The sequence below is a fragment of the Papio anubis genome, chromosome 3, assembly GCF_008728515.1.
Source record: "Papio anubis isolate 15944 chromosome 3, Panubis1.0, whole genome shotgun sequence".
NCBI lineage: Eukaryota > Metazoa > Chordata > Mammalia > Primates > Cercopithecidae > Papio > Papio anubis.
This window is the reverse complement of record NC_044978.1, coordinates 86544338-86569718: the sequence shown is the minus strand read 5'-3', so window position 1 is coordinate 86569718 and position 25381 is coordinate 86544338. Positions and strand designations below refer to the sequence as shown.

The window sequence follows — 25381 nt, the reverse complement described above, 5'->3', positions numbered from 1 at the left end:
CAGGGCATACTGTGAACAAATGTACAAGAAGGAAATGAGCAAGACATTTTGAATGATTAATCTGTCTATCATAGGGAGTTTTGGTTGGGACATAATAGTAGTTGATGCTTATAATGTGATTTAATATAATAATGTATGTGCTGAGTGTTTGAAGTCTTTGAACTTTATCTTATAAGTAATATAATAATATGATGTGAAAGATACTTAAAGAGGAAGAAACCCTGCAGTGAGGGAGAACAGTGCAGAGCCTATTACTGTCATTCAGGGGTGAGGCAATAAAGGTCTCTCCTAGGATGTTGGAAAGAAGGTAGCAGATCCAAGAAACAACATGAAGAAAATAATCAGCAGAAATTGGTTATTGACTAGACATGTGTGAGAATGATATATTGGCAGAAATTGGAAAGTCAAGAATGGGGCTCACTGCAGCAGGAATGATGAAATTGGTTTTAGATAGACAGGTGAAGGGATTTAAAACATTAACTTGTTTTATAAAGGTATCACTGCTTAAAGCTAACGGTGATTTATTAATATTTGCACTCTGAAAGTTTTAACAGTTTTAATTTTCTGTATACACCGCAGTGTTTTGTATACTATACTTGCCTCTTTTGTTCAGTTGGGAATTGAGTAAACCAATAGAGTAAAAAAATGAGTACAAAGTGGGCTTTGACTAGAACTCTAACAAAGTGTGATTACTGAATTACCAAGATAATTAACCCATACCCCACATACACTCCATTTCCCATGACACATACTATATTGCATTGTTTTTGCCTGTTTGCCTTCCTACTTCCTAAACTGTTGCATTAGTTCGCTTTTGTGGCATAAAAAAATCACCACAAAGAAAATTAAAGACAAATACTGATTATTTCTTCCAATTCTGTAGGCTGCCTAGGTCATCTGGCCTGGCCTGCTTTGGCTAATCTCTGAGGTCTTTTGGCTAGTCGACTGGTGCTGTTTGTAGCTACTCAGCTGGTGTCCTACTGCTGTTTGTCTGAAGTTGTTTTGGCTACTCCAACTGGTGCTACCGAGCCTCAGCTAGGACTACCTCTCTCTACTCCACATGGTCTTTGATTTTCCAGTGGCTGGGGCAGGCTTGTTCGCATGGTAACAATGTTCCAAGAAAGAGAATGATCTTTGCAAGGCCTCTTAAAAGCTGGGTTTAGAACTTGCACTTCTACCTGTTCCTATTGGTCAGCGTATGTCCATAGGTCTGCCAAGACTCAAAGCACAGAGAAATAAATGTTTCCTCTTGTTGAGTGGCATATAAAAAAATGTGTGGTCATTGTTTTCAATTTACCACAACTGTAAGCTGTGTGAGTACAGGAACTACATCACTCTTGCGCACTTTGGTGTTGACATAGTAGTCATAAATATTTTTAGGTGAATGACTAAATTAATGAAGGAAGGAAAACATTCATGTAGTATTTTAGTATACTGTAGTTTTAAATTATAATATACATTTGATATAATTAATATATAAGTATATACATATATAATATATAAAATACTTATATGTTATATATAAGGTATATATAAAATGTATAGTTTTAATATGTAAGTATATGTATATAATTATGTATAATATTGTAATTGTATATATGCTTTTATCATACCATCAGTGAGTATGGACATTGTTCAGGGAGAATCTCTTTATTCTCCTTCTGTCTTTTGAGATTGACCAAAGAAAATATTTTTTTTTTAAAAAAGAACTATCACTTGAGTTAACATTGTTTGGTATTTTTATCCTCATAGGCGATTGCCTTGTGAAGAACTCATTTTGTGTATTGTCAGAATCCTATTCTGCTTTTCAGGCTGTGCTATGGGTAGACTAGCTCTAATCAGAACACTTGGGAGACCTGAAGCAAAGATGCGATATTAAAATAAATAATGTTATATGCCAAAGAGGAAAACCACTTCTGCCTCCTAAACAACTGAAAGAGCCAGAGACTGTGGGGTCAGGTTAGCCAGTGTTACTGTATGAACCTGAGCAAATGGCTTACTCTCCTTCAGCTTTGGTGTCTTATCTGGGACATTGATTCTCAGGATTGGTGAATTAAGAGAAATATGTGAAGTTCTAGCTACAGTTCTTTACCCATGAGGTAGTCAGTAAAGTTTACTTCTTTCTCCATGTGAACCAAAGCACTGTCACGATGTGATGATGTTTGTTAGGGTTTCTCATGCTCAGCGTTATTGATATTTAGGGTTGCGTAATGCTTTATTGTGAGGGGCTGTCCTGTGCAGTATAGGGTTTGTAGCAGCATCTCTAGCCTCGATACACTAGATGCCAGTAGGACCACCCATCTAGCTGTGACAGGCAAAAATGTCTTCAAATGTTGCCAAATGACCCCTGGGGGCAAAATGCAAACAATTTATCTAGCAGTGACACATAGCTAGCCACCTTAGAGACCCATAAATGTAAAATGGGAAACAAAATACTTGAGTCTTCTCAGAATGTCTAAAGCTTTTGCTGTCTATCTTCCTCCTCCTATAATTTGCCACAAACATATTGCTTATTATGCCATCTAATAAAATGGCTAACATTTGCTGTGTATTATTCTCAGTGTTAATAAGCTATGTATGAACTCACTAGCTGAATGTTGTATATGTATCTGCCATCCCTATTGGATTGACATTCCATTGTAAACAGGGACCTTATCTTTACCAGCTCCAAGCACAATGTATTTGTGTTTATCAGGTAGCTATTCTACATGTTAATTGATCACATTGCACCCAAATGAAACATGGATGTGGAAATGGAAGGAGGAGCTTTAAAACATGGAAAATTAGTTTATATAAATCTAAATGTTGTAGTGCACAAATATTGATTCCTTTTTAAAAACTTTCAGAAATCAGCTCTTCTGGAAAAAAAGTAACTAAGCCACCATCAACTTTTATTTCATCACCACTAAGCCAATATCAGAAAGTTGTCAATCAGCAGCTCTTTTTAAAGTTGAAATTTTTCTATTGTATTTCTTATGAATATTTCAGTAGTGCTTAGAAGTTTTTGGCTCATTTATCATGTTTTATTCACTGTATGTCATTAATTGTTAAAGATATCAGAGTTAAACCTTAAATTCAGGAGAGGTTTAAATTTCTCCTTTTTCCTATTTAAATATATATTTCTAATTACATAATTCAGTTAGAAAATTACAGTATAGAAACATATAACTTACTGAGTAAAAGTTTCCAGTTACCGTATACAGATTATACTGTATACTATATTATTATTTTTAACAGTTGCATAATATTTAACTTATAAATGTGGATAATTATAATTAAACAGTCTGTTATCAAAGGACATATAGATTATTTCCAATTACTTGCTGCAGTGAATATCCTGATACTTATTTTTTTACACACTTGCTCAGATAATTTTTAAGTACAAATTCCTGAGGTAGAATTGCAAAATCAAAAGATACTCTCATTTGTGTTTCAAATTTTATGCAAAGTATTTTGTTTTCTCCAGAAAATTCCTCTGTGGAAAAGCCCTCCTCACATTCTTTATCAGTTTATTAGCCAGCAGAGAAATGATGAAAAGCCACCTCTTTTCTTGTAGTTTCATCCTCATTGCTATGCAACATGAGGTATTAAAATCACACCGAAGTGGTGTCTATTGTGGCTGAATAGTATATTGAAAGTAGAGACACTTCTCTCTGATTCCCAACTGTACTCTCTGGATGGCACCTAAACTTTTATTTTTTCAAACTGCAAATCATTTAAATGAGTTTGAAACGGTTTTATTTTTTTAAATGACATCCTGTAGAATAGAAAGAATATATTTTCTTACAGTGGGTCATAGTCAAAAGTGTGAATATCTCTGATCCTAGAAAGTTTCCCCAGTTACAAGGACAGGCGTGCTCCCAACTCCATCTTTAATGGCTCAATTCTGTGGCTTTCAAGTTAATCCACTCCGCCCTACAGCCTTCATCAAGAAGCTCGTGGTACACTTTGGTGTTAGAGGGGGCATTGTCACAGAGGTTCAGAAAATAACCCATTAGGCATTTTATAGAACTCATCACATGTTCAGAACTAAGCTACTTGTAACATTATGTTTTTCATGTGAAAAACACAAGCAATTCACTGGCTATTTTATTTGTTGCTGGCTAGCTACACTTTCTATTTCTTTTTCCGTGGTGTGAAAATCTTCCTAAAAACCTCACTATTGGGAAAAGAGATGCAGAGATTAGTCCCATCTTCTCCCCCAGAAACTTACTATCGCCCTTTTGGTTTCAAGGTCCTTCCTCAAAAGCAAAGAACTGAGCAAGGGAAAGTGAAGGGAAGGGCTGGGGGAACAGGGAGGTAGAAGGGGTTTTCCCTGGTCTTTTCTAATTCTTTAGTTCCAGAGGCTTAGTTGGTATTTCAACATTTTAGAAATAAAACCTGCTTTTACAATTAATGCAAATATCACTTAGTGATTCATCCTTTCCAAATGATTCTTGGTTTCTTTTGACATTTTATTTTTAAATTGTGAATTAACATTGACATCACCGTAGCGTTACTATTACTTCAGCTCTTCACAGTGAACTTAACTGTCTTGCAAAGGCTGTTTTAAAAGTTCAGATTTTAACTATCACCCAAGTGAGCCTTGGGCTGCTGTTAGGCTTTTAAAACTGTGATCCTTTGGCAAGAATTGGTGTATAAATCATGGGGAGGATAATGAAGGGGAAGATCATGTTTGATTTGGCAGTTTGTCTAGTGCCTGCAATTGACAGATTTTCATTAAGGTTTTAGCTATAGTAGTGATCACACATCAGTTCTAATAAAGTAGGTTTAGTTTGAGTTTTAAAAATTAGAGTGAGGACTACTTTATGTTAACTGTATACATTCAGAAGTCTGGGAAACCCATCCACAGGTTTAAATATATATAATCAGTATAATTAACAAGTCAACGGCCTCATCTCCCTGTTTTTGAGGACCATAGGCTAATACTGTTTATGAAGATTCAGGAGACCAGTCTAGATTGACAGAAAGCTTAAAGGCAAAGATGGTTTTAATGTTTTTCTTGGAAGTTTGAGCTCCTGTGGTATTCTAAGGATCGGGATTTTGACATTGATTGTTCTAGCTGGTATTCAGTACTGTATTTAAGTGTAATTTTTTTACTAGTATTCTTCATATAACTGAAAACTATGCCAATGATTCTTTGATATAGATATATACTTATAAATATATGTGAAAATCCAAGTTTACCAAAAAATATTAAGACTTAGGGGATATGTTATTTGAATAGGCATTTATTTGCTAATTAACATATTTTAAGCTCCACAAGGTTATATTCTTTTCAAAAGTCCATTCCATCAAAATCTGTCATTTTTACAGATGAAGAAACAAAGGCCACAGTGAGTTTAGTTAATAGCCAAGATCACACAGCCAACATGATAGAACTCTTGAATTTCAAGTGACTTACCCTCTTTACGGTATCAGGCTAATTTTCCCTTTTTTAACTGCTTGTCTTAATTGGGATTTGTTTAATTGTGGCTATCAGTATATCTTCAATCATTACTTTCTTGTTTTAGTCAAATGTTTCCCTGCAAATCTGCACGAACTTCTGAAGGACTCAGAGCTGCCCTTTTGCCCTTTTCCCTTTTGTTAAAGTTGTACACTGCTCTGCATCCCCCTAGAATGCTCATCAGCTTTCCCACTCTTCCTTACTCACATAGTGCTCCAGCAGGAGAGGATTTCTTTGAGAATCAGATTCTTTTTTGGAGAGCTTTGTGCTTATTGGAGTGTTATGTGATATATTCATTAGGGTGAGGGCTAAACTATTTGAACAAAGAGACCTGACAGTGCATTTGGGTTAAAGAACTAAGTTTATTTCTTTCTCTCATCACCACCAGCATGAGCAGCCTGGATGGTCAGAGCAGATCTGTCTCATGGCATTGTTCAGGGATCCTCATTCCTTCCCTCTCATTTATCTGCCATCCCCTAGGCTGTTAATCATCATCTTTTTGGTAGAAGTCAGGTCTTCTCCATGTCTGAGTTTATATGGAGGAAGCATGTCAAGGGCCATAAGCCCAGACCTGGAAGTGGTGCACAAGAGTTCTGACATTGCACTGGTGAGCATTTGGTCAGATGGCCATCTCTAACTCCATCGACATGTTGGGTATGCACTAGGTAAGCAGTCACATTTCCAGCTACAATACTAATACTATGGGAAAGGAGACAGCACATTTTGGTGGATAGCTGACATTCTCATCTTCAGTCCTAAGTACCCATGACTGCTTCATAGACTTTATGAAAAAAAAAAAGAAAAATTACCCCCAGGAATTAATGTTTACCCTCAGCCTTGTTTTTCTTTAATTTTCTCATTTTTCATGTCACATATCTAAAATTTGATCTAAATAAATTTAAATAAAATTAACTTGTATTTGAATAATAATAATGACATTTCTCAAGGACGTAAATCTCAAATGATATGTGATTTTAGATACTATCTTTATCTGATCACGTGGCTCCTCCCTTTTATCAGGGAGGGCCTCCGGGTAATAGAAGATTGCTAAGGCCTGCAGTATATTAATGTTTAGCTGGAGTTGATTAAATCTGAGACCTATAGCCTTGATAATAAGGGCTTTTATTTTTGTCTTTTTTATTGCACTTTTAATATTATGGAGTTTCTGTACCAGCTGGACGACGGCAGAAACATGGCTTGCTTCTGTGGAACACGCTAGAGCATTAGTCCCCAACCTTTTTGGCATCAGGGACCAGTTTCGTGGAAGACAGTGTTTCTACAGACTGGGGCCTGGGGATGATTTTGTGATGACTCAAGCACATTACATATATTGTGCACTTTATTTCTATTATTATTACGTTGTAATATATAATTAAGTAAGTAAGTATACAGCTCACCATAATGCAGAATCAGTAGGAGTCCTGAGCTTGTTTTCCCACAGCTAGACAATCCCATCTGGGAGTGATGGGAGACTGACCCATCAGGAGACAGTGACAGTGATCATCAGGCATTAGATTCTCATAAGGAGCACACAACTTAGATCCCTTGCATGCACAGTTCACAATAGGGTTTGTGCTCCTATGAGAATCTAATGCTGCTGCTGATCTGACAGGAGGTGGAGCTCAGGCGGTAATGCAAGTGATGGGGAGCAGCTGTGTATATACAGATGCAGCTTGGCTGGCTTGCCTACTGCTCACCTCCTGTTGTCCTGCCTTATCCATGGCCCAGGGTCTGGGGACCCCCTGTGCTAGAGGACAGAGCCTGGTACACTATAGGAGTCCTCCCCTTGTGCTATGCAGAGTACTGATCAGTCCCTTTTGAGCTTCTCAACCTTGTAGAAAACTTTGAGACAGTTCTGGGACCATCACAAAGTTTATGAAGGGTTGGAAAACAATATACTTAAGGAACTAAGATTGTGAATCCTTCAAGTTCAGAGGGTGATAAAAAGAAATGGCTTCTAAGAATCACAGTATGTATGATTTTTTTATACAAAGCGTAAAGATCATTTGTACCAAACTCAGGGCACTGTGGTGAGCTTAACACGAGGGTATTGAATCATACGTAAGTGGTAATTCCTTGATTATGCAATCTCCTTGCTGTTAGATTTAGATACCAAAGAGGAACTACATCATGTCCTCCTCCTACGGTCTTCAAAAAAGGATTATATTTGGTCTTATTGGTATAATACAGTTTATTCCTGCATGAATTCCATGGTGATAGAATTTTTAAAGTTTATTATGTTGTTACAGTTTTGTTTTGTTTTGTTTTAATATACAGCTTCAGAATGGCAGAAGATGATCCATATTTGGGAAGGCCTGAACAAGTAAGTGTCATAATCTCACTGGCAATTCTATTTAAATATATTCATATTTTAAAATATACAAAGACAACAGTAAGTTAGCACTAGGAAAATTCTAAAATTAGTATTTTTTTTTTAGATTTCAGTTTCTCTGTCCTTTCATGTGAAGTTGGAGAGGATATGTCATGTAAAATGAGTAACACACCCTGCTTTCGTACACATTGTTGCATAAAAATTATATACGCTACAGGATAGCTATTGTATTAGCTTTCTAGAGCTACCATAACAGATCACCACAAACCTGATGGCTTAAAACAACAGAATACATTATCTCACAGTTCTGGGGGCTAGAAGTGTGAAATGAAGGTGATGGCAGGGTTCGTTCCTTCTGGAGGCTCTCAGAAAGAATCTGTTCCATGCCTCTCCCTAGCTTCTGGTTGGTTACTGGGAATCTTTGGCTTGTAGCTGTATCGCTCCAATCTCTTCCTCCATCGTCACATGCGCTTCTTCCCTGTGTGTCTCTACTGTGTCTCTAAACCTAAATCTCCTTCTCTTTTTTTCTTATAAAGGCATCATTGGATTTAGGGTGCACCCTTATCCAATATGACTTCATCTTAATTTGCTTATATCTTCGAAGACCCTATTTCCAAATAAAGTCACATTCACAGGTACCAGGGATTAGGACTTAAAGGTGTCTTTTTGGGAGGGAACACAGTTTAACCCACTACAGCCCCTTGGCATGTTTAATGTGTACACATGGATGTAGAGAGTGGAATGACAGACCATGGAGATTCAGAAAGGTGAGGCGTGGGAGGGCAGTGGGATGGGGGTGGATGATAAGAAGTTACTTAATGGGTACAATGTATGTTATTTGAGTGATGGATACCCTAAAAACCCTGTTTTGACCACTATACAATCTATGCATGTAACAAAATTACACTTATACCCCATCAATTTATACCAAAAAAAAATTTATTTAAAACTGATCTAGTAAGGAGACAGATTGTTGTAGTGAAAAGATCTTTGGACTCAGAATTTGAAGATCTTTATATAAGTACTGACTACTACAGATCAGCTCCTCAGACTTGAAGAATCACTTAGTCCCCATAATCCTCACTTTTCTCACTTGCAATATAGAAATGCTAGCACCACACTAACAGGGATGTGTCAAAAATATTCGATGAATGTGCTTTGAAGCATAAAACTGTTCCTATCATTATATTAGTGGTTATGAAAGGATAGCAGTGTCCTTTTTTCCTTTTCTCCTATATTTTATTTTGAAAAATGTTGGAAAAAATAAATAGAAATGTTGGAATAGTCTAACAAATCTACATTGGTTCTTTTTTTTATGGTATCTTAAATTATCTTTTTTTTTAAAATTATACTTTAAGTTCTAGGGTACATGTGCACAACGTGCAGGTTTATTACATATGTATACTTGTGCCATGTTGGTGTGCTGCACCCATCAACTCATCATTGGTTCTTAAAACCAACATTTTTGCTTTTCTCTTTTCACTCTTTCTTGTGTATATATATGTGTATATGTGTATACATAATCATTTGAAAGCAATTTTCAGACTCTGGAGCAATTATAATGGCAATGTTAAATTTTTTATGTAATGATTCCAAGAAGTATTTCAAACATGGAGATGTGTTCATTCATCAGCTATTTATTGAGGCATTACTTTGTGCCAGAACATTGGCTTAGGGGGAAAAGAATAAGTGATACATACACTCTAATTTCAGGAAGCTACTACTGTAATAGGAATACTGCTAGAGCATATATCACCATATGAAAACAATGTCTGTTTTCATATGGTGATATATGCTCTAGTAGTATTCTGCGCAGAGGGGGATAGAAATGTTCAGCAGCATCACTAGGTGCTACCTCGGAGGAAGAGCAGAGTTACGGAGGACTTTCCAAAGGAAATCTTCGTAAGCTGAGATTTGAAAGATGTAGTTTGCTAGACTAGACAAGGATAAGGAACACTAGGTGCCAAGATAGCCTGGTCACATTTAAATTTTAGTGGCAATCATTTAAAATAGTGGATTTCCGAAATTGCACATGCAGAGAATCAGCCAGAAAAATAAAACCAGAAGTGGAATACGTTTTAAAGGCTCTGGTATTATTTCTATAAATAAAATAGACATATATAGCATTTATTACTTTGGGTAATATTCTGATTGATTTAGAAATAATGACTATGCATTGCTTTTTGCATTAAGATGCTCCTTTCTAATTTTATTTTTTTAATGGTGATTTAGGATAAATCTAGGAACATTTTCTTTTATTGAAACAAAGACATTTGGCTAATTGTATTATCAAAACCCTTTGTTTTACCTTTCGCTTTTAATATGCTCTCTCTAACAATTAAGGGCGAACTAACCAGCATGAGGATTGTTTCTGCTTGATTTTAAACCATCCTTTCCTGTCTGTACACAGGAAATCTTATCAACAAGAGATGATTCTTTATGCCACAGAAGAGTAAAACCTGCCGAAAACATTCATTTTGAAAGTTTTTCTTATGTGGGCATCTTTGCGATCATCAGTAAAAGGGGTGGGGCATGTTCTGACATTTCCATTTTTGAGGCAAGAGGTCTTGAAGTTTTTTTCTTTCTTGGCTTGAGCTTGATGGTTTATATTTCGTAAAGTTTGCTTGTCCTTAGTGTTTTAGTGGAGTCTGGAATTTGCTCTCCACCCTGAACTAATAAACAATGCCAGCTGCAGCACAACACAACTACTCTCTTAGTCTGAAGTAGAGAGTATATCTCTCTCCTAAGGCGAGCCCTTTTGCCCACTCACCAGTCATTTAGCCACCACAGGAAAGAGTTTTCCTGCTAGGTTTTCAGTTTGCTCTGAGACTGTTAAAATCCTCTATGAAATGAGGCCCATTTTTGCAGAACATGGTTTTTCATTCCTGTATTTCCTTTTCAGCAAACAATGAATAGCATCAGTGAGTTTTTACTCTTACAAGCATTGAAGTGAAGCGCATTCTTTTTTCCTCAGTTGAAAATTTGCATCCCTCAAATGGATCTGAAGTACTCTTTATTTAAATGACATTTGTCTTAACTCTTAATTTAACTAGGCGTACTAAAATCTTCGGTACCGCAGAAATTCCAGTTATTTACTACTAAGGACAGGAGACAAGCTGTAACACTGGCTACTAAAAGAAACAAAAAGCGAGTTCAGCACACTTACTAACTAGTCTCATCAAAAGTGAAATATGGCTGGTTTCCATGCTGTCCACAGACATTTCAACCATATAACTTCTTTAGGCTAAAAGAAATAGCAAGCTTAGAAATATGGTTTTAAAATCCGAAATGAACCAGTGGTTACAAATTTTTTTGATAAGTAATGAATAGTAATTTATTAAGATAGAATTTACTGTCTTCAAAATATACTGCATGCTCACTCTGTTGCTGCCCTAACAAATTACCACATACTTGTGGCTTAAAACAACACAAATTTATACTTCTGAGTCAGGAGCTCAGAAGTCTAGAATCAAGGTGTTGGCAGGGCTGCTTTCCTTCTTGAGACTCTCATCTCTTTGCCTTTTGAGCTTCTAGTGGCTGCCTACTTTCCTTGTGTACCCTGTTATCATACCAGCCTCTTGCTTCCATTGGCACACCTCCTAATATTCAGTGTGATTTCCTGAATCCCTCTCGTCAGGCCCACCTGGGCAATTCAGGACACTCTCTTCATCTTAATATCATTACGTTAATGACATATGTAAAATTCCTTTTGTCATATAAGGTAGCACTCACAGGTTCTGAGGATTAGGATGCAGAGATGTTTAGGGGGTCATGATTCAGCTTACCACACCCACTAAATTCCAGGTATTTTGTGTTATACTAAAGTGAAGGTAAAAGAAATGAGTGAGCTCAGTGCTTGGTTTTCTACTCCTTGTACTGTCAGTTATATTTTCTGTTATTCTGTAAATAGTCCCAGAGGTACTCTCTGTCATTCTTTCAGGCCTTGACATTGGATAGCTAGATGAGGGGTATGTTTACCACCATAGATGAAATACTGATTTCTAGGATTATATTCAACTCATGTTGTTTATACTTCTAAGAGAGTACAAGCTTCAAATCATTCATTCAGCAACTATTTAAGTATCTATTCTGTGATAAGTATGTTCTTGGCCCTGAAGATATACCAGTAAGCAAGCTAGACCAGGTCCCTGCCTCTGGGGACTTTATAGCCGAGTTATGCTTCTCAAATCCCTTTGTTACTTAAATGTTGTCCAACCCTAAATAAAGTTTTGTACACGAGAACTTACCTAGGTCTCATGAAGATCTTTTGAAATCCTGATTTAAAATATTTTCAGATTTTTGTTTTTGGCTTTAGTTTCATTCCTATTATAAAGTTTTTGGTGTCCCAACTTCAAATTTTTCATATAATGTAGAAAAAATGATTGAAACATTTAAATGTTCTTCTTTACAGATGTTTCATTTGGATCCTTCTTTGACTCATACAATATTTAATCCAGAAGTATTTCAACCACAGATGGCACTGCCAACAGGTAAGGAAACGCATCCCTGTTACTCTGTTGTTCTGCTTTCAGTCTTAGTAAAATGCGGGATTTGTTAATAGTGTCTCCTAGAAATTCAGTTGTGTACCTAGAAAGGAAATGGCGATTTGTTCTAAAAACCAATCTTTTAATATACTTTCTTGAAATATATTTACACAAAAATATTTCATCTCAATTACCCCTTGTATGGTTTACTGCATTTCATATCTGCTACGACTACTCAGAAGGAATTTCTTTACTCAATATAAGGATTTTCTTTATTATCTCTGTATTCCTTTTAAGTCCTTTCTCCTAGATTCACACGAGGCAGTCTCCACTCTTCATTTCTGTTTCAAACATTTAAGAGGGCCTGTTGTGTGCTACTAGTGTGCCAGTCACTGGAGAATCAAAGTGTACAGAAATTGTAAAAATCATCTCAGTAGAAAAATCATCTTTATGAACGCTTAAAACTTTGCACTCTGACAAGTTGGATAAAACTCATAATCCTTCCTTCTAACATGACTGTTTTAATTGTCCCCATCAGCAACTGTTTAATTTCATAAGAGTAATAAAAAACAACAACAACTCATTTTGCGTCTTTCTTAAAAAGAATTGATTTATTTGTATGTAAGCTTGGTGTGATGGCTCTTTTTATGTTCTGTTTCTCTCCTCACTTCACCTGTCACCAGTGGGACTTAACAGATGTTCAAAAGCAGTGTGAGTGAATTATAGAGGTTATGTGTAAAAGAGTTTGGTACTCACTGAAGTGGGCATCAGCTCTTTTATTTACCAGGGACTTGCTTGTCTTCATTGGGAGATTGTATCCACTTTGTATTATCCTCATTTAAAATTATCATGGTTACTACAGTATTTACTTTTCATTTGCTTTAGATCAGAAAACTTTTCCTGCGTTTGTATCTTTAGTATTTCTAGGAGTTCATGGGAGGGAAAAAAGTAGATCTACTATACTTTCACCTTCACTCGTGAAGGTGTATTTCAGAGGTTTTTCTCTCTTTACCCCCTACAAAACATTATTTTTAGGCTGCCATGTCTGCGATCTTGTGAAGTGCTTTCCAATGTGAGCTCTAGGTCAGCTTCCTGTGAACCAGTGAATGTGTTGGTAGTGTGTGTGTTTCTTGTGAACTTTTAAATTCTAGAGTTCAAAGTATTTTTCTTAGTATTAATGTATTATTGAAAATATAAGATCTTGGTTCTGTCCACAGGAAATACACACATTTCCTCTTAGTGTCTTGTGAATACCAAACAGTATCCTGAGGCAGATGTTTTCTTAATTTTTTTCCTTCAGATTTATGGGCATGAAAATAAGATTATCAAAATAACCATCTCAGTAAATATTCTGTGGTCACAGCTTTGTGTTGTAGAAATTATTTTGCCATAATATTAGAAAAACTATTCAAATTACACCTAAAAATCTAATTTGTTAGTTCTTACCCCATCATTTTTATCTATATGTTTTTCCCTCTTCATTGCAGTATCATAGTACAATTTTTATAGTCCAAGATATATAGGATGTTGTATTCAAATTTTTGAAGAGGTAGAGAGGTTGATTATCTAAACCAATATTAACTTGTAACTGTAAAATGGATTATTTTAGTCTACTAGATTTTTTGAAATCTAAAACCTTTAGTAGATCTAGTACTTGTTGAAGACTATGGGATACGACATAAATCTTAGGTCTAAAGTTAAATTTCTCTGCACAGTGGAATGTCCCTTTCATGGCACAGAAAGGTGGCCAAAAGAATGTTGGCCTTAAAACAACAAATATATGCATATCAAATCTAATTTTCTAGTTGATTTAACTTTTAATGTGTTTCCTGAAAGAGAAAAAATGGCTCTATTTTACATGAATTTTCACATAGTTAAAGGAAATTAAATCCTACAGGAAAAATAATGGCAGATTTGTGGGTGTTTTTAGCAGAGTTAAAAAGTGAGAGACTTGAAGTTTAATGTAAACTTGCTTCCAACTCCTCTATTTTTCATGACATCCAAATGTTGCTGTCTTAGAGGACTATCTTGATACGTTCTTTCACCATTATAACAGGGAATATTTTTATAAGTGTTACATTGTCATACAGGCTGTATCTTAGTGTGAAAATATTTCTATTTCTAATCAATTTTATTTCCTTATCCAAAATTAAATTCTAGCTATTTGGGGGGAATTTTTAAATTACGCTTATATTTCTAAAAGTAATTTAAAACGTCCAGGGGTGAATTTCATACAGACAAAAGATGGTAATTTAATACATTGACCAGTGACTCCCCCCTTTTTTTTCTTGTGTATGCTTCATTTCAGATGCAGTCATTTTTCAACTGGCTTCCTTGTAAATTTCTTGAATAATAACAGGAAGTAATTATACCCTTGTTTTTTCCAGTTCTCTAGCCTTATCCTGATTTATCATAATATTGAAAAGATAAAAATAAGTTCTCTGGACGGGCGAGGTGGCTCATGCCTGTAATCCCAGCACTATGGGAGGCCGAGGCAGGTGGATCATGAGGTCAGGAGTTCAAGACCAGTCTGGCCAAGATGGTGAAACCCTGTCTCTACTAAAAAAATACAAAAATTAGCTGGGTGTGGTGGTGGACGCCTGTAATTCCAGCTACTCGGGAGGCTGAGGCAGAGAATTGCTTGAACCCGGAGGCAGAGATTGCAGTGAGCCAGGATTGTGCCATGGCACTCCAGCCTGGGCGACAGAGTGAGACTCTTTCTCAAAAATAAATAAATAAATAAAAATAAATTCTCTTTTATGTTATAGTTTATTTTTAATTTCAACCTGAAGGTTTATCTCCTCACAAATTTATCTAAAATAAGAGGTCTTGAGCTTCTTCTGAAAGAAAATAAAGATTAAAATGGACATACAAGCATTCTCCTAAAATATTTTTAGCACTAAACATCTTAATATACATTCAAATAAATGAGAACCACCACATCCCTTTATTTATTGCAGAGCTATGGGTTATACTATTGACATAAAAATCAGCTGGGAAGCTTCAGGACTTTTTCATATTGAACAATTTGTACTTATGTTATCAGAGATTCTGATTTTCCTTTGAATTTTGAAGTCAGATACCATTAGGGTATGGATTAAGCCTCTAGTTTTCTTTGTGTTTATACAATAATTAATTTGCATACACCTATCTTCAATTAAATTATTTTCAGTATTTTATAAAATGTCTGAGCTGTTTTAGAACATAGTTTATATGACAGCACAATATTCAAAATTGCATATAAACATCAAAAGTTATGGATTAATATGAAAATTTTACCATGTCTGATAGACCAAATTACATTGGGAGTGTCAAGGAGGAAAGGGGAAACAAACTAACCAGTTAAGGAATGAAGGTCCTTTCCCTTTAAGTAAAAAAAAAACAGAAAACCTAGTGTAAGGAAAAAGAGGTAGCCCGAAATCATTATCTATCATGCATATATATGCAGGTTGCTAGATCAGTATCTTTTAATTTCACATTAAGCCCACTGTCTTTGAGGAATGAAAGTCAGTGTCTAATGATGTGAAGGCCAAAGAAAATGTCATAGTGCCCAGAAGTGATTGCTGCTTTTAGTTGGTATTTGTCATTTTAAAATGCTTTGTTAGGAGACAAGATTATGAAGGCTGTTGACATCAATTCTTGCCAGCCGTGTGCCTTTTATTGGGTTAGGAAATGTGCCATCACCATTCAACAAACATTTATTTATTGTGGTTCGCTAAACTTGTAAAAGTATTATTAAAATAAGGGTTAATTTAATATTTCAAACAAGGAAGAGAAATTATATCCTTGTGGAATTTTAACCAAAAATTCATTTAAAATTTTTACATAAAAACGTAATTTCAGTTTTTGACTTGCTTTACATTTTATACCAAATTTGAGAAGCCTCACAGTTTCTTTTGGTTTCTGTTTGTTGTTTTTGTTTTTAGCAGATGGCCCATATCTTCAAATATTAGAGCAACCTAAACAGGTAAGATTAAAGGGGTGGGACTTTAAATGTTAGATTCCAGTGTCTAATATTGAGATCATAAGCACTGAAGAATAATAAATGAATTCTATGAAGGAAGTAGCTTATCTGAAAGATCAACAACCTGACAAATTATGTAACAGCTTTCTTCATTCACTTTACATTTCTCTTAGTCATTGTTCACACTGTCCTGAGCCTCAGTACATAGTTATGTAAAACTGCAATTAATAACAGTATTATAATTACAGTTAATTACAGTATTCTGCTGTCTCTACTAGCTTATCAGCCACTTCCAGGAAAGGCAGAGGTGATTTGCATTTATTTTCATTTATGAAGAAGTACATATGCATACAGTTCACATGTACTGAACGACATCCCTCTATTATCCTTGCACATGTAGTACCTCTTAGCCTTCCTCCTTCCTTTGGTAGCCCCAGCCTTTTCTGTGCTGCCTTTGGAACATGTGACCTAACATACTAAAAGTACCAGTGGGAAGTAAAATGTTAGAATGAACTATTGAATTCTCTTCCCTCTGGTGTTAGCTTTAGACTCAGCCTCTTTGGAGTCAGGAGAGGAACATTTTATCAGGCTCTTCCCCTTACCACTAGAGTCTGTAGAGGATAGCACAGAACTGAAATGGCCTCCTCACTGTATCCAAGTCTGTGGATATTTATAGGAAGTTGGATGGGACCAATGCTGTGAAAGAGAAAGAAAGGCAATCCTTAATGTCTGCATATAGGAGGTTTCAATTATTAGGGAATGGAAGTGATGGTATAGTTCCCCACCGAATGAGGACAGTCGGTAAATCTTTGGATGGATGAACTAATCACAGTTTTGTGTGATGGAGGATATGGATACCTGTCCTCTTGCAGCTATATTACCCAATACATTTTCTAAGTATTCTTTTCATTAGCTCAGGTGAGTGAAACACTTTTGCATTTTGTAACATTTAACACATGCTAACTAGGTCACAAGCTTAAATAAAGCATCCACTGCATTGTGGTTTCCAGAATCGTGACATTATATATATATTATATTTGGTCAGCATTTGATATAAATGTCTTAATGATTGCTGAACAGGCTATCCTTGTAAGGTTGAAATTAGATGAAAGATTTTGCTGCCATATGAAACTTTGGGGCATGGTTCTAGTTCTTGCAGGTGTCACATCCTGACTCCACAGGCTGCCAGTAAAACTCCATTGCTTTACCTCCATGTTCAACTCTTTTTAGCAGTTATTTCTCACAGAAGGTCATCAATTCCCAGTGGAATTTTATCCCTTAAAATTCTATGGGATTTTTGGCATCCTAGAAAATTTCCCAGCTTTTAAGATGTAGGTAGTCTATGAAACAGAAATCAACTAAAATTTATTTGTCTGCGTATGCCAAAGTATTTTCTCCAATATCATTTTCATAAGCATAGCACTACAATAAGAATTTTTAAATGTAATTCCTTATTATGGATCCAACCGTCATAAGGAAAAATTGGCATTTATGATTTACCTGAAGGGTTAATGTAGTTCCAAAATTCAAAATTTAATTCATATAAAAGCTTATGTGAGTAAAACAGTGTGTTTACCAAAGTGATGCTATTTTGATGTCTGAATTCAGTGAAAGTAAGAAGGTTGTATTCAAGTCAGACTTTCTGACTGAATGGATGTAGCCTTGCCTTTGAGGTTGATGACTCATTTTAAGCAAATGGAGTTTCTGAGATGAGTGAATGTGGATTAAAGGCAAAACTTTAATCTCAGAAATTTAGAATAAGAAATGCATTTGACAACATCTTCCTGAAAAAAGTTATAAAATTTCATCCTCAGATTAAAAACTTCTGAGGATTTAGATACTTTTATGCAACCATCAAAAATGTCTATTAAGTATTTATAGTCTATTTGACACCACTCCCAATAAGATATAAACACATATGTGTCTATATTTTTCCAACTGCCCCAAAGGAATTTTGTGATTAAAGGTAATGAATTGTGTGTGTGTGTGTGTGTGTGTGTGTGTTTCGTTTTTTTTTTTTTTTTTTAAAAGTTAGAAAAAGGTTTTTTTTTCTTTGGGACCTCTTAGCCACAGATTTTCCCCAGCTCTGACAGAGATGAGTCATAGCATAGACTACTAATTTTTAGAACATCCAGTTCTGTTGCATATTAATCAGTGTTAATTAACTAGTACTATTCAAAAACTCAAACTGTGTTTAAATTGATTAGCAGTCAAGTAAACCTGTATTCTTATGGTTAGCTAATTCTGGAGGCTATTATACATGTGTTTTTTTTTTATGGTTTTAGAAACTTCGTTTAATGATTTAAAAAACCAACAGTGTTTGCTTACAAAAGGCATAGGGCTGAAATTGTAAATTATTTTAAAATTTGAATTGTGTGAGAATCAAAACAAAGGAATTACCTCTGAAACTTCATCTCCAAAGGCTTCACTTGTGTTTAGATCTGGAATCTCCCAAGGAGTTGTTTTAGGTCTCACTGTGATGAGCTGATCATACACTTTAGACCTATGTGTGCACTGAGGAAATTTCCCAGACTAGGGAATTTACTTTAGGCCTTACTTCTCTGGTAAATGTATTTGAGGACTGATCTTTGGAAATCAGGAAGTTTTTGGAGAATATAGGAACAGTTCCAGATGCTTCCCAGAGATTTAAATCAGTTCAAGGCACCTGGACTGCTCAGAAACTGCAAGACCATACTTGGCATAATGAAATGTAGTACAGTCTAAGTAGTGCACACATTTTACATTGGTTCATGAGCTCAAAGCTGTCAAAATCTGCATGCTTGCTGGGGTTCTACAATTTAATGAGTAAGGGAGCGAACCCCCACCAGCAGCTAGTGGGTGTGATGAGCTGATGGCCAGATGATCTAGTGCCGTATATGCAGAGTTGGTCCCACAGTAGAAACAAAAGGTGAGAATGTTCCTTAAAAAATCTTAACGTATTTTCTTTTCACCAAAAAGTGAATCTGTAAAAAGAAAATCATCTGCTTAAGCAATTATGTGGTTATAAACTGCTAACACTACCACAAATTGATTGACATCATTATAAAGTTGAATCAGGAAATACAGTGAAACCTCCCTTAATATGATGATGAGGTCATAATTATCCTTGTTTTATTCTTTGTATACAAATGTGAATAATTAAGTTAGCTTTATAAATCATAAGAAGTTATAACTGGAGTAGACCTTAAAGATGGTCTGGTATAATCTTCTCTTTTGTACAAATGAAAAAACATGGCACTTCTTAGGTGTTTTGTCAGCCCACAGTAGTTTATATAGTGAAGGCTTCCAGCTAACTCTTCATTAATTAACTACATCTATGAAATTTCTGAGTTAGATAGTATTTAAGGGAACTATCTAGTTTTGGAATCATTCTGGTAGGTTAATATTCATTCTTCAGCTTGACCATATCAATAATTGTAAAAACAAAAATCTTATCCTCTGAAATGCTGAGAGAAGCTGAGCAAATGCAGGGTCTAGCATAGGGTGTGTTCTACAACGCTAAAACAGTATATCTAAACAAACATTTCTGTAGTCCCTGCTGAACCAACTGTAATCAGAGTAGATAAAGGAATGTCTCTAAGTAAGAGTTAAGGAAGCATAGCTTTTATTAATATGGTAAAGTTCAGAGCTTGGCAGCAGCAATTTAAGACAAGGAAGCTCTGACTAGAACAAGCCATAACATGTTGAGTCGAAAGCCTAAACTCTTCAGCAGATTACTCTCCACACATGCATAGCATGAGAGGTCCCACGGGCTTAGGTACCTGGCTTTTTAGTCATATCTTAGTGTACAAATATCAATACCATTTTTCATAGTAAGATTATGGGAAAAGTGATTCTCATTTACAGAGCTCTCTTTCACAGATTCATGTTTTTCTTCTCTCATTTAGTAGACATAAGATTTAAAACTTTGTATGTATCTTTGTTGCTGAAATGTTTAATAAGTATTTCTCAAACTTAATTGGTTTAACGTTCACCTTTGCAGCGAGGATTTCGTTTCCGTTATGTTTGTGAAGGCCCATCCCATGGTGGACTACCTGGTGCCTCTAGCGAAAAGAACAAGAAGTCTTACCCTCAGGTCAAAGTAAGTTTGTGGTAGCTCTCCTTCTATTTGAATTCTGGAAAATTTGATTTCCTAGGATTTCCAAGGAGTTGCTTTAAATGAGTACAGGTTGCCTTTGCCTCTAAGCTGAAGTGTTCACATGATTATTAAAATTTTTAAATAGACATTTGTCTCCTAGGAATAGAAGTGACAGATATTAAAACTTTGTTAACATTTCAATTTAATAGAAATGTCTTCAACATTAGCTAACAAACTTACCATTTCTTGATCATCTTAAAGGTTTTTAAAAATTGTATACTTCCTGAAACTTTAGTAAGTCTTTGAAAGAAATGGTTAATTTTGACTCTTTGGAGATTTGGTGAAAAACCAAACAGGTGACTGAGTGTACAGATTATTTAGTATATTATTTAAGATTGTGAATTTGAATCCAGACTTTGTTATTAGCTGTGTGGCTTTGAATAGGTTTAACCAATACCTCTAAACTTCAGTCTCCTAATGTATAAAATGCAGAAATATTAATAGTATATACTTCGTAAGGTCTTTTAGAGATTAAATGAGAAAATGTGTACATGTTCCATAGAGAACCTGAAATTACCCTAGGGCCTTGGCCTGAGCAGATGTTTGGCCCTCTTGGAATGACATGCTGCGTGACGTGCTGGTGGTGTGTTTGGTCATACCTTTTACCATGTTCAGGCTTTTTGTTTGTTTGAGAATATTTTTCTCTAAGTTAATATGAGACTTTCAATTTCATAATATGCTACTATGTTTCGTAGACTCACTGATGATAAACATAGACTGATAATCATTCTGCAGATAAACCCAGTCAACAACTGTAATTTAGTCTTTCGTAAAAGTTATTATTTGGTCAGTAATTCAAGGCTTGGACAAAACAGTTCTCACTGTGTGTGTGTGCCCCTCAGGATATAACATACTTTTGGCGTCAGTCTTTTTGTTGGTTTGTCTTGTAAGTAGATGAAGCTCAATAGAGCAGGCCCTCAGCAAAGTTGTGATGTAAAGAAATCTGGCCAGGCTCGGTGACTCATGCCTGTAATCCCAGCACTTTGGAGGCTGAGGCTAGCAGATCATGAGGTCGGGAGTTTGAGACCAGCCTGGCCAATATGGTGAAACCCCATCTCTACTAAAAATACAAAAATTAGCTGGGTGTGGTGGTGCACACCTGTAGTCCCAGCTGGTCAGGAGACTGAGGCACAAGAATCGCTGAACCCGGGAGGCAGAGGTTGCAGTGAGCTGAGATCATGCCACTGGACTCTATCCTGGGCAACAGAGCGAGACTGTGTCTCAAAAAAAAAAAAAAAAGAAAAAAAAAGAATTCTGTCTTTGGTTTTGCCAGCCTTGCATTTTGTTTCTTCCTTTTCCTCTTATCCATCTTCTAGGCCCAGGCCTGTTAAATATCTTGTCCTTATTCCCAAACAAAAGACAAAATGTTGTGATGTCATTCTTTACCTTTCAAGTGAAACTCACCCATATTATTTAGTATGGGTACTACTAGTCATATTTGCATTTTAAGTCTCTTAGCTCTAATTGTGGAATGAAAGATGTTTTTTCTATTAAAGGTAATTAGGCAGGTAAATATGATGGCTTAAGTCCACAGAAGCAGACCACGGTCTTATGGCCTCACATCCTTTAGAACCTTGATGAGGAATGAGAAGCAGCAATAAAGAACTAATTTGCACTTATTAAACACCAGAGACTTGCCAAGTACTTTGTATAACATTATCTCTTTTAATCTCATAAAAATCTCAGTAGGTAATAAGTATAATGCCTGTGAACCCAAACAGACTCAGAGAGTGGAATTATAATAACTGGCCTTTCTCACAAGACTAGTGGTTCTATATCCTGCAGCAGGCTATTGCTCACTGAACCTCTCAGATAGAATGTGTGCATTTGGGGTACTGGGGGCAGGGAGATAAGGGACAAATTACGGGAGGACAATAGTGTAAAAAGGCATGGAGAATGATAACTCTTGAAAACAAGGGAGAGAGAGGCTCAGTGGTCAATGGGTACTCAGGTATTGGGGAGCCAGGCCCAGCACTTTTTAACAAGTGTCTGTGTGTCATATGTATAAATATCGTGTGTTTATGTATGTGTATATTTGTGAGAAGGAGATTGAAAGACACGTTATCAGCATTGACACTAACTATAATGACTGAAGAATTAACTTTAAGCTAAAAACTGGGAGGTTTTTCTGACTGGCTTGGCACAAACAATATAAATAATGGTATTTTGTTTACTTCTATTGCTCTAGTATTTTGTGACTAAGTAACAATTCTTGATACTAACAAACACATGGCATTAACTTTCTTACAAGTTTATTGGCTAAGAAAAAACTTTATACATCCAGTTATTCCCAGTCTTCATACATCTTTCTCATGTAGAGGTTTCATCTACTCAAAAACATATTGCTGCCTCAGTCACAAAATAATTTACAAATGCAACAACTTAACGGGCATTAGATGTTCTTGTAGAATGAAAGTTTCTATATCAAGGAGTTTAGTACTGGGAAATATAGATATGTAAACAACTAATAATAAAGTAGGCTCAACTGCAGTCACATTATTTCACCAAATCATGTATTTTTTATTCACTAATTCAATATCCATTTATTAAGCATTTGATCAACTTGAAAGAAGAGGAGTAACTTAGAGGTTAGAGAATATGACTATATAAGCTGTCATGGTTCCCTTAGCTTGTCATTGTTCACTGAAAATTGAAATGGTTCTGCTGTTCCTAACAGTTAAAGGAAGTAATTTTATTTATCCAAGAAATTCTTAATTGGAAGGATGGGGAGGAGAGAAAGAAAGAGACAATGGCCAGTTATTTTTTTTTTTCCAGAGCTCTTCTCCAAATATCCCTTTTAATAGTTGTTTCTGCTCAGGATGACCTTTAAGTTTACAAAGGAATTTTAAATCCCCTTTCCCTCTAATATTTAAGCAGAGGAAAAAATTGTTCTCCATGCATCTTTCTTATCAGGAAGACCTTTAAACTTATACGTGTCTTTTCTGTGGTACTTTACAAAGCGCCTGCTCGGTGAGAGACTATAAGGGAAACAGTGGGATGGATACATCTGAAGTTTCTCAAACTTGGCATTATTGACATTTGGGGTTTGGAAATTCTGTGTTGTGGGAGGCTCTCTGACACATTATAAAATATTTAGCAGCATCCCTGACCTTGATTCACTAGATGCTAATAGGATTCCTATAATCGTGATATCCAAAAAGTCTCCGCATTGACAAATGTCCCCTGGGGGACAAAATCACCCCTGTTTGAGAACCACTGATGTGGATGCAACAAGGAATCAACCGTAACCTTACCCATTTGCATGCTTTTCTACTATAAAGTTGTCTCGCATAGATTACGTAGAAGTGTCCAAGTATCTTACTTTATAAATGTGCTTTTCTTGATTATTAGTAGATATTTCTTATTTTCAAGATGATGATCATGGTGTCTGTATAATTACTCTTAGAATATCAGAGTTAGTGTACCTGGATACTAAGGAGAAAGACAGAAAAGAGAAAATATATATCTTCAACATTTTATATTCTTTGATAACCCTAAAAGCTAATGGGGGAGTTCTGTTGACTGTTATAAAGTATTACAGAAGAGAAAGTGAAAGTGGAGAGTTAGGTCCACTGTGTGTGAACAATGGGAGGGTCTATGGAATGATGCTTTTAGGTGGGCAGAGGCCTCGTGGAGGGTGGCCCCACACTCACCCCCAGAATTCGAAAGTCATTCCCACAGGAACTTCAGAGGGAGAGCATTTACATTTAGAGGAAAGAAATGATACTTCTGAGCCTCACATTTGCCACATATTCATTAAATGCATTTGTTCAGGCTTAAAAGTAAAATGCTGTGCATTTTACTTAAAAGTAAAATGCTGTGCATTTCCTTGGCTATAGCCTCTCTCCCTCCAGCCTCATGCCCTGTCTTCCTGTCATGCCTTTGTGAGAGCGCTACCATTCTGGTGCCTGGAGATGAACCTGGAAATGCTGATAGTTCGGTGCATACCTGGTCATATGGAGACAGCAGGAAAGAGTCAGGGGCCAATTTGAAAGCTTTGGGGGCTGGCTATGGTTTGCAGGCTGTGGACACTAAACTATACTTTATAGAACATGTAAAAATATAGCCTGTATGGGTTACTCTCTTACCTATTGTCCAAATTTGATGCCGCACGTTAAATCATTTTAAAACCAACTCTAGAAGTCTACGCAAATCCTGCATTTTCTACTGGAATTGTGTCCCATGCATAAAACCCTATTTCGCATAGGTATAGGCTAGGCTTACAAACTCTCTTACCATGTTGAGATTATTTCTAGAACTCAGGCTACTGAACCATCTGGTGCTCTGCCTGTGTCTTTCACATAGCTAAGAAGAAAATTTCCATTTAGCTTTCTAATATCTTGCTGTGCAAGTCTTCATGTTCTTTTTTAAAAAAAAAAAAATTTAAATTACAAATTATTTCAAGCATATAGAAAGTTTAAAATTGACATAACAGACACTATGTACTATAACATAAATTTAATAGGTATTAGCATCTTACCTTATTTGCTTTTGATAGCTCTCTCTGTCTCTCTCCTGTCTCTCTCTCAAATAAAATAGTTACAGCTAAAACCCCACTTAGCCATCACTTTGTCCTCCTTCCTTCTCCTTAGGTAAACTGCTACTCTCAACTTCCATTCCCCAAGATGTTTTTATATTTGTACTACATAAGAATGCATCTATAAATACTGGCATTTTCAAGAAAATTAATTTTTACTAACTTCAACCCAAATTTGCCATTGTATAGGATGGTTCCTTTTCAGGGCAAACATGGGTTAAAACTGGACTCCATTGAAGATTAACTGGTACTCACTTTGATCCTATTGATTCCTCTTTGCTGTCTAGATAAAAATGTATTTGTCATAATGTAGAGTTTGCACTGACTCTTATAGCAAAAAATAATATTCAGAGAAAAATCTAGGGGAAGTAAGTATGCAGACTAACTCTTATATCTTGTCCTTTCATAAGAAAAATTTCCCATCATTAAACATTTAATAATCTATTATACTGCCTATAAAATTTCTCTTTAAAGTTTTTT

At 35.8% G+C, this 25381-nt stretch overlaps 1 protein-coding gene across 8 annotated transcripts in view; it reads left to right on the top strand.

Moving 5' to 3' along the window:
* Positions 1–25381, top strand: part of NFKB1 (nuclear factor kappa B subunit 1) — a 123541-nt gene that overhangs the window by 16279 nt on the left and 81881 nt on the right. For 5 of the 8 annotated variants that reach the window (XM_009207264.4, XM_003899022.5, XM_017958890.3 and 2 more), the window contains 4 exons: positions 7724–7769; positions 12190–12268; positions 16189–16229; positions 20209–20307. In XM_009207264.4, the coding sequence (XP_009205528.3) occupies positions 7724–7769; positions 12190–12268; positions 16189–16229; positions 20209–20307 (265 nt within the window). The remainder of the gene's footprint in view (positions 1–7723; positions 7770–12189; positions 12269–16188; positions 16230–20208; positions 20308–25381) is intronic. The other 3 variants (XM_009207265.4, XM_017958889.3, XM_017958891.3) reach the window with 1 other exon arrangement.